The sequence below is a fragment of the Rattus rattus genome, chromosome 12 (genome assembly GCF_011064425.1).
Source record: "Rattus rattus isolate New Zealand chromosome 12, Rrattus_CSIRO_v1, whole genome shotgun sequence".
In the NCBI taxonomy this organism is placed as follows: domain Eukaryota; kingdom Metazoa; phylum Chordata; class Mammalia; order Rodentia; family Muridae; genus Rattus; species Rattus rattus.
Window position 1 is genome coordinate 68,898,318 of NC_046165.1, and position 10,199 is coordinate 68,908,516.

At 44.3% G+C, this 10,199-nt stretch overlaps 1 protein-coding gene across 1 annotated transcript; it reads left to right on the top strand.

Annotated features, from left to right (window-relative positions):
- Window positions 1–5,524: 5,524 nt before the first annotated feature.
- Window positions 5,525–8,138, top strand: LOC116913949 (cathepsin G-like). The gene is made up of 5 exons (XM_032918214.1): window positions 5,525–5,712; window positions 6,334–6,481; window positions 6,897–7,035; window positions 7,207–7,461; window positions 7,863–8,138. Exons 1-5 carry the CDS (start codon window positions 5,658–5,660, stop codon window positions 8,016–8,018), a joined length of 753 nt encoding a protein of 250 aa, XP_032774105.1. The 5' UTR covers window positions 5,525–5,657; the 3' UTR covers window positions 8,019–8,138.
- The last annotated feature ends 2,061 nt before the right edge of the window (window positions 8,139–10,199 follow it).

The window sequence follows — 10,199 nt, forward strand, 5'->3', positions numbered from 1 at the left end:
TGAAATCTCCACACACCGTGGAGGCATCTGAGATGCTCCCACATACCCTTTCAGGAGTGACACGAAGGCACCCTGAGGACCTGAGGTCAATATAGCCCCGGTCCTCTACAAAGTCAAGAACAACTAAATTGGTGTCTTGATTGGGGGTGGGGAGCTAGAAGGACTCTGAGACAGTGGCAGCTGGTCATTGCCTGCCCAGAGGATCAGAATGTGGGGCTTATGCAGCCCAGAAAGGAGATGGGAAAACCTACTCTTAACGTCCCAACAGCCCAAAGGAGAAAAAACTGTAACGGACAGAAATGTAGTGGGACAGCAGGAAACAGATGCCACCAGTTATGGACATTGTGAAACCTGTCACAGTCTTACTCGTTTAAACCACATTTTTTTATTAAAGTAAAAACATTTTAAAGGTACAGGCTCTAATTAGTCCACTCTCCACTCAAATGTTCTCTCCAACACCTACCCTACAGCAAGCAGACTGTGTGTGTGTGTGTGTGTGTGTGTGTGTGTGTGACACACACATGTATGTATGTATATATGTATATATTGCAAAATATACTCATTTGGAAAGTCCACAGATTCCATGCCTACCATTGAAGGAATATGTACGAGGCGATCACTGCATTTTATGTCAGGAAGTGGACCATTCTCCAGAAACGTCCTATGTCTCTCTACGCCAATCCTTGAAATGCTGCGATTCTGGCTTGATGCTGCTTTCTGTGCCCTCCTTGGGCACAATCTTCCTCGTGTTTATATCCATGGATGGGTAGTGATGTTTTAACTTGCTGCTTTGGTGGTACCAGATGAGATCAGCAACTCTCCTGATGTTTATTGATCAGCTGGATGTTCTGTTTTGAGATTTCTACTAAAGTCCATTATGCTTAATTATTTATCTTTCACACTGCTTTATGGAGGTCTGTTATGTAACTTGATTCACAAGTCTTTTGCTGACTATGTGTGTTCTAAAGAGCCTTTGTCTTTGTTCCCTCTCAATTTTAATGTATCAAATCCACCAATTGTTTTCTTTATGCTGCTTACTCTTAACTATGGTATATAAAGTCTTTATGACAGATATTGATACATCATACTTTCAAGTCTTTGTTCACATTTGGTCCATGTCCTCCCTCTAGAATTTTTGATGTGGCATAGTTTTATCTTTTCCACGTAAAAATGCCTGCCCCTCTGGGACACTGGAAATGTGTGTGCTGTATAAATATCATTTCTCTTAAACAGAAAGAAGAGAATCTTAGTCTTTACTATGTCAGGGGATGAAATCTCTATCACAAATTAAATATGCAGCCAACAGCCATACCACCCTGAATATGCCCAGTCTCGTCTAATCTGAGCAGAGTTGACCCTAGTGTGGTACAAAGTGTGTTAGTACACGACTGTGTGCAGTCTAAAAGGAAAACTTAACCCCCATAGGTTGTCCTCTGAATTCTCCATATGTTGTGTCAAACATCAGCATGTGCACGTGCGCACACACACACATACACACACATATACACACTCACACACATACACACATGTATACACACACATACACACACATGTACACACACACATGTACACACACACATACACACACACACACACACACACATACACACACATATACACACTCACACACATACACACATGTATACACACACACACACACTCTCTCTCTCTCTCTCTCTCTCTCTCTCTCTCTCTCTCTCTCTCTCTCTCTCTCAGAAAGAATCCTACAAAGTATTTCTCAAGAGGAATGGATCTACATGTCGACTTTGGGGAACTGGCATTTCTATAGTATTGCCTTCAAGTTCATGCACATGGAATCACTGTGTTTAAGTCTTCTTATAAGATCCTTTGTTTATATTTATCATCTTAACCAAAAAAGGTATCACATATCTTGCAGATTTTCATCTAGTTATTTTATCATTTCCATGCAATTAAATATTAACTTGCTACGTTTTTCATTTTCTTTTTTTTATCTTTATTAACTTGAATATTTCTTATTTACATTTCGATTGTTATTCCCCTTCCCAGTTTCCAGGCCAACATCCCACTAGCCCCTCCCCCTCCCCTTCTATATGGGCTTCCCTTCCCCATCCTCTTCCCCATTATATGGGCTTCCCTTCCCCATCCTCTCTCCATTACCGCCCTCCCCCCAACAATCACCTTCACTGGGGGTTCAGTCTTGGCAGGGCCAAGGGCTTCCTTCCACTGGTGCTCTTACTAGGATATTCATTGCTACCTATGAGGTCAGAGTCCAGGGTCAGTCCATGTATAGTCTTTAGGTAGTGGCTTAGTCCCTGGAAGCTCTGGTTGGTTGGCATTGTTGTTCATATGGGGTCTCAAGCCCCTTCAAGCTCTTCCAGTCCTTTCTCTGATTCCTTCAACGGGGTCCGTTTCAGTTCAGTGGTTTAATGACGGCATTCACCTATGTATTTGCTGTATTCTGGCTGTGTCTCAGGAGAGATCTACATCCGGTTCTTGTCAGCCTGCACTTCTTTGCTTCATCCATCTTATCTAGTTTGTTGGCTGTATATGTATGGGCCACATGTGGGGCAGGCTCTGAATGGGTGTTCCTTCTGCCTCTGTTCTAAACTTTGCCTTTCTATTCCCTGCCAAGGGTATTCTTGTTCCCCTTTTAAAAAAGGAGTGAAGCATTCGCATTTTGGTCATTCTTCTTGAGTTTCATGTGTTCTGTGCATTTTTCATTTTCTAACACTATTGTTAAATTTGTAAAAACACAATTGATTTTATTTTATTTTTTATCCAGCCCCTATGTTAGGCCCCTATATCAATAATGGTAATTTAGTTGCAGATTCTTTTAAAGTCTCTCTATGTATTTCCCTATCCACCAGTGTTACAGCTTGGTTTCCTCCTGTCTGGACTTTAACCCTTTCACTTCTATTTCCTGTCTAACTAGCTCAAACTGATAGCATAGCATGGAAGACAATGGCTAGCAATTTATTATCCAGATATTTTTATATATATTTTTTTTGCTCTATTAGAAAAAGGTTTCGATGTTTCACTGTTGATTATAGTGTGGGATTCTATGAAATCAGATTTGTTTCTAGTTTGCTGTAAAAATATGCAGTGAGTGACTGAATTTTGGCAGATGTTTGGGCACTTTTTCCTTTCGTTCTTGCATCACATGAACATAACGTTTCTCTGTAATCGGTTGTTACTATAGCAACCGATTTTCAAATGCAAAGGCAACCACGTGCTCCTAGAATAAAACTCAATCCTCTCATGAGGTAAATTTTTGTTAATTGGTGTGTTTTGATGTGTATCAAATTTGATATGTATTCAAAAGTAAAATTGCCCTGTAATGTTCCTTTCACATATGGTATGGCTGTTGGCTGAACATTTAATTCAAGAGGTTGCATCCTCTGACATAGTAAGTTTTTGTCTTCTTTTCACCCTGATAAATGATATTTATAAAGTGCAAGTTTCTAGTGTCTTACATGGTCACATATTTTCTGTGTGGTTAAAAAGTAAACTATCTTTATTCACACCACATCAAAAAAAAATCTTTCTATAGAGAAAATGAGGCCAACCGCCAATAAGGACTTGAATATACGACACATCATATCCTCATAGATAAAGATTAATATTTGCTCTGGATTTGGTGTTAGAGTTATGCTAATCACATCAAAAGATTGGAGCCCTGCCTGCAGGAGTCGTATAGCAGACTCTGATTTTGTGGTTATCAAAGGTTCATAATTCCTGGGGTCAGTACCTTACCTGGACACCTGTACCCTCCTGCCTAGACTCACTGTTCCTTCAGTTGGGGCCTGAGAGTAGCTCCTGCACAGGCTTCTCGGGTTTTGACATCGCCAGATCATGTTAAACGGCCATGTTTCTGGTTGCTTTCAGTGGGAAGGTTGGCATGAATTCCGTGGCCCCTGGGATAAAATGCCCTGCACGCACCTGTAGTTACATAACTGGATGTGTGTCTTTCATTCCTCCCTTTCTGTAGATGCAGGCTATTTTTTATCCTTTTCCCTTTGTTTTCATTCGGATCACACTTCTAAAATGAAGCAAAACGTTGAGGTATCCCTGAAATGAAATTGTACCAAAGGCAAAGGTGCTGGGCTGCTCTTCTCTCTTCCCTATGCTATTCCTCCTACAAAAACAAAGATTCAAGCCTGGCTGTGATGGCACATGTCCCTTATCCCTGCACTCAGGGGACAGAAGCAGGGGGACCTCTGAGTTTGAGGCCAGCCTAGTCCTGAGTTCCAGCTCAGCCAGGGATACACAGAGAAACCCTGTCTGAAAAACAAAAGAAAACGAACAAAATTAATTAATTAATTAAAACAATAAACTAGAAATGTCAGAGAACATAGATGAAGATGGGATTAAGGTACACGCAACTGTAAAATAAGTGGAAAACCGTGTATGAGGTGGGGGAGAATCCTTAACTTCCACGTTTTTTAGGAGTTAGCCTGCCAGGCTCGGTATATGAGGGAATATGTCAGCTGTTCCAGAAAAGAGATACAGGATTATAATGGTCTGCAGCAAACACTGAATCTGTTAGAAGTTCTTCAGCAGGTTTAACGATCCATTGTGTAACAGTGATCTCTTGGGTGTCACCTCCCCCGCCCCCCACTGTTCGTTATTTGACCCCAGCTCTTCTTGATGAGCATGTTATAAGCAATGAACGTGTCTTCTCTTTAAAGCTCCAAGGCAGGGAATGGAAACCAGGCTGACTGATGTCTTCCGCCATCAATGATATGGGATCCCAAATGTTTCCAAGCAAAGATCAGAGACCTCTCAACAAGCCAACCGACTGGGCCCCACAGCATGCAGGGCATCCCAGAGAACACAAAGAGTTTTGCCAGAATTGGCAAAAAGTCTTCAAGTGAGTTATGATTTCCCCAGTCAATATCAGAGGCTTGGTCCGCCCTTTCCTTCTCCAGTAGCTCCCTCCATGACCTCAGGAGAGTGGCCATTCTATCCACTTTGGCAACTTCTAGAAAGAAGTGGTAGCAATAGTAAGGATGAAGGCAGGAGGCTTTATTTCTCTTTCTCCCTCTTTAGCATGTTCCTGCTGTTTTCACCCACCGTCACTTACTCGCCCTTGTCCTTGGGCATTACTAAATACACGGGAAGAAATGGTCCAGAATTAGAGAACTTTAGCTCAGCAGATGCCATGATTGCCTATCATGCAATGAGACCCTAGGTTTGATCCCCAACACCTCATAAACCTGACATAGTGATGAGCTCCAGCAGTCAGGAGTGAACACAGGAACATCAGAAGTTCAAGGTCATTTCAGCCACATAGCCATGTTGATGTATATATGAATGTCAACTGAAGCCCTAATCTCAGAAGGAGAGGGAGAAAAGGAAGTAGTCACCAGTCTCCCTGAATTATTGAGTGTACAGTGAACTTGGTACCTACTATTCAAAGATTCCTATTTTGCTCTCAGCGAGGACACGGCAACTATGTGGGGCACCACATTGGTGTGGAAAACTCTCTCTTCTCCCAGATCACTGGCCGTTGGTGTGCAAGGCTCCTAGGAAGCCTGGGGTGACGAAACCTATCACGGGAGCAGGGAAATGGACCTGTGGTCCCTCAGCACACCCTTCCTTCCTCTCCAGGGGAGGATAAAAGTCTTGCAGAGAAAAGTAAAAGCAGCAGCTGACTTAGCAACGGTTCTGGAAAGATGCAGCCACTCCTGCTTCTGTTGGTCTTTGTTCTATTCCAAGGAGATGAGGCAGGTGAGTGGCCAACCAAACCTCAGAGATCGGGTCCTGTCCTATATACTTAGACATGTTGTAGTAATCCTACTCTGTATTTTTGAGCAAGTTACTTAACTCACATCTCCTCAGTTTCCTTACCTATAAAATGTAGGTTGTATTAATACTGCCTCATAGAGTTACTACGGCAATTAAATTGGTTAATGTACAAGACTCTTGTTATTGGCCCTGACACACACAGTAAGTACTTTATAAATATTTTCTACATAAATTTATTCAGCCGTCCATATCTAGTCCCATGATTTGAGAAGGTAGACTCCAGGCCATGGGATGCTCTCTGAGGAAGGAAGCACCAGGGAACAGAGAAAGCTCACGCTTTGGGAACGCACCTTGCCTCAATAGCCAATCAGCCTCGTATGGAAAAAACATCATTCTCCCTTTGGAGAAAGAGCATACAAGGGTCTGGGAGGGAGATGAGTCTCCTTTCAAGCTAGGAGCCTTGGCATCTTCTCCCTGTGCCTGATGTCCCGCAAAGCTCCTCTGTGTCACCTCCTCCCCCACATCCAGCCTTTCCAAAGCTGCCTACCTGGCACTGTCAGCAAGCTCCCGAGTGTACAAGTAAGCCCACATGCTTCTTTGCAGGAAAGATCATTGGAGGCCGAGAAGCCAGGCCAAATTCCCACCCCTACATGGCATTTCTTCTGATCCAGAGTCCAGAAGGGCTGAGTGCTTGTGGAGGGTTTCTGGTGCGAGAAGACTTTGTCCTCACAGCAGGTCACTGCTTGGGAAGGTGAGGAACTCAGGAGCTTCCCAGGAAGTCCTCAAACTCCCTCTGCAGAGCTGAAAATATGTAATTCCAATTAAGGATAATGATAATGAATTCTGGAGACAGGATAGGACCAGGAGGAGGGAGGTAAGAAGCAAGTGTCCATACAAGAAAAGGAGGCTCTGATCAAAACAAACAGAAGAAGGTAGAAGACACAGGCTGGGCGCTATGAACCCAAACTGTTTCTGTTTGTTCTGCTTTCCCCAGTTCAGGGTTTCCCCAGGTGGGAAACAGCAGGCAGGGGTCAGATCCAGGGCCCTCCCATGCCTCCCACTCTCTCCCGATTGTTTGCCCCTGAGCCATTCGTCTGCCCTGCTGAACTGCTGGATCTAAGATCCTGGTTATCGTATCTACCTCTAGACTGATCTTTCTTTCGCAGCTCCATAAATGTTACCCTAGGGGCCCACAACATTCGAAGGCAAGAAGGGACCCAGCAACACATCACTGTTCTCAGATCCATCCGCCATCCTGATTACAATCCCCCGCCAGTCATCCAGAATGACATCATGCTACTGCAGGTACTCCCTTTCTGACCACTGCTTCTCCAGGCTTGCGGGCTCCCTCTTGGCATGTGGCTTTTCAGGAGGAAGTCAGGGCAGGATTCCAGGGTGGTGTGTGGGGGACGCGGAATCCCTGAGTGCTGATGGGTGATAGCAGCTGCGCTGGAATGCCTTCATCCCTCCTAACAGCTGAGGAGTAGAGCCCGGAGGAGTCGAGCGGTGAAGCCCGTGGCTCTGCCTCAAGGCACCAAGAGAGTACAACCAGGGGCTTTGTGCACAGTGGCTGGCTGGGGCCTGGTGAGCCAGCGCAGGGGGACAAATGTACTCCAGGAGGTGAAGCTAAGAGTGCAGACGGACCAAACGTGCGCCAATCGTTTCCAATTCTACAACAGCCAGACTCAGATCTGTGTGGGAAACCCGAGAGAAAGGAAGTCTGCCTTCAAGGTAAGAGTGTGAACACCCACCAGTGATTTTCTTGGGACAAAGGTCTCAGGGCTGACAGAGGATATAGCAGGGCAGGTCTCCATCACTTCAAGCCTGGGGACTAGAGCAGAGTGAAGAGTTTTTCCTCTTCAGAAATGTCAGGAAGGCCCACAATCTACCTCATTGGGGAAGGCGGAGGTACCTTGATGGAGTAAGCTGGAGGCAGTAACTTTAGCAGGATCTGAAGCCGAGCAGCTGAAAGACCCAGGAGCTTGACTCCTGCAAACCCATCAAAAGCCCATCGCCCACACACAGGCAACTAAAGGAAGCCCCCAACCCATACCTTTCTTTGGGAGCCTTCATCATAGGGCAGCAAGAGCCAGAAAGCCTAGCTTCACATCCTTTTCCTTCTCTGCCCACAGGGTGATTCTGGTGGTCCTCTGGTATGTAATAATGTGGCCCAGGGCATCGTCTCCTATGGAAGCGGCAGTGGTAACCCTCCAGCTGTATTCACCAGAATCCAGAGCTTCATGCCCTGGATCAAAAGAACAATGAGACGTCTTTCCTCAAGGTATTAGGGACTTGCTGACTCCCTGTCTCAGGCGTAGACCAGCTTTAGGGAATTTCCATAGCCCTTATTAATGTCTCCTGGACAGTGTAAATTTTCATTTATTAAATATCATTTGGCACTGTCTTAATGTGTTTGAACTCCTATGTCACAATACCACATAGTGGTATTTTAGTGGTACACTAAGCAACAGACATTTATTTTGCCACATTTCAGAGCCTGAGAAGTTCAAAGTCAGGGCACCAGCATCCGGTGTCTGATGATGGGCTGGTCACCAGATCACAACGATCCTTTCCTGCATTCTCACATGATAGACAGTGCAAGGGCCACCCACAGGACCTCTCTAATAAAGTGGCTACTGTCGAGGGTTCAGTAGCTGTCACTATTCATGTAATCCCTTTCCAGCAGGGATTAGGTTTCCTTGTATTGATACTGAAGGAGCTTAAACACCCCTTCTCCAGTAAGTACCCAATGACGTGTGTCTAGATACAGTCACCTACCTTCCTCAGCCTAAGGATCAAGATGAGAGTCTTCCCTTCCCTAAGCCGTGCATCTCCATGTCCCCTCATCTCACTCCCTGAACTAGTTTCTCCCACCAGGGCAAGGCTTTCTCTCTCTCTCTCTCTCTCTCTCTCTCTCTCTCTCCCCTCTCCCCCTCACTGCTGAGCTATGCAGACAGATACACTTGATCAAAGGACAGAGTCGAAATCCCCTTAAAGTCCCCATTTTAAGATTTATTTATTTACTATCAGACACACTAGAAGACAGCATCAGATTTCATTATAGATGGTTGTTAGCCACCATGTGGTTGCTGGGATTTGAACTCAGGACCTCTGGAAGAGCAGTCAGTGCTCTTAACCACTAACCTATCTCTCCAGCCCTAAAGTCCCCATTTAAGACAAACCTCAAACCCACGAGAATAATGAACTTCTAGGGCTGGAGTGATGGCTCAACAGCACTGGCTGCTCTTCCTGAAGTCCTGAGTTCAATCCCCAGCAACCACATGGTGGTTCATGGCCATCTATAATGTGATCCGATGCCCTCTTCTGGCATGCAGATTTACATGCAGATAGAGCGCTCATAGATAAAATAAATACATAAATAAATCTTAAAGTTAAAAAAAGACACCAATGAGTTCTTAATAAGTGGTATGAGGACAAGCAGATTGTTACTTAGATGGGGAAATCTAATAGTGAATCAATTCCTTACACCACACTCAAAACTAAACCTTAAATACATACAAATGCTAAAGCTGAAACTACACAAGTACTAGAAGAGGGGGAACAATAGGACATCAGAATATTTAAACAAATGCCAATGTTCAGAGGAATGCAAGTCACAAAAGTCAGACTAGAAGCAAGGCAGTGTCCATCAGAGAAGGCAGTTCCTGTCTAAAACCTCGCAGTGCCAAGAGCACTGTGTTACAGGCCAGTGTTTCCATTTCCGGTGGTGAAGATCTGCTTCACACTTTTAATGCTCTGAAGTTAAATAACACTGCAGACAAAATGTTGGCTAAAAGAGTGGTGTGCTTGCCCTAAAGACTAGTCTGTGGTTGTCTACATCAAGTAAAAGGTCACGGAAATCACATAGACTGAAGTCAGACTTTAAACATCTTAAAGTGACTACACGGAATCAGCCGGGAAGATGTTTCTGGTACAGCAAAATGTTAATCACACCTGAGAGTGTGCGGTCTACAATCTGAACTTCTTTAGTGTCTATAGTCTTAAGTAAAATAATTAATGACCAGATGTCTTACCAAATCCAACTGGGAACATGCACAATGCTTTGGTGAATTCCTCTGGGCATCTATACAAGTTCATTGTTTTGCATGTAACTCCTGTCAGAAGGCCATTTCTTTAATACTCAGTGTAGGGCATTGGCAACAAAACTGTAGCCCATACCTCATCTCTGGCATCATCACCCAATCACTCTCTGTTTGGTAACTGCATGCATGTTCATGGGAATTATTGATTACTTGCGGTTTCTTAGGGATGACAGTCTCACTATTAAAGGCTTGTGCTAGCAAATGGAAACAACTCTTGAAAGTAAGGTCAGAAAAGCAGAGAACAGCAGAAATATCCCCCATTCCCCATTTGTCCTATGATATTTACTTGGAGCCTAGAACACTGCCCAGCCCAAGACCCAATAATAAGAAAACCCAAGGGAACCCCCACCTCTTTGCAGGTCTCCT

What these genes read in the sequence shown, in the direction of transcription:
- LOC116913949 (XM_032918214.1), top strand. Translation starts at nt 5,658, where the DNA reads ATGCAGCCACTCCTGCTTCTGTTGGTCTTTGTTCTATTCCAAGGAGAT. An exon ending in ATTCCAAGGAGATGAGGCAG is followed by an intron (nt 5,713 to 6,333) that starts GTGAGTGGCCAA and finishes GCTTCTTTGCAG; the next exon opens with GAAAGATCATTGGAGGCCGA. An exon ending in AAAGGAAGTCTGCCTTCAAG is followed by an intron (nt 7,462 to 7,862) that starts GTAAGAGTGTGA and finishes CTCTGCCCACAG; the next exon opens with GGTGATTCTGGTGGTCCTCT.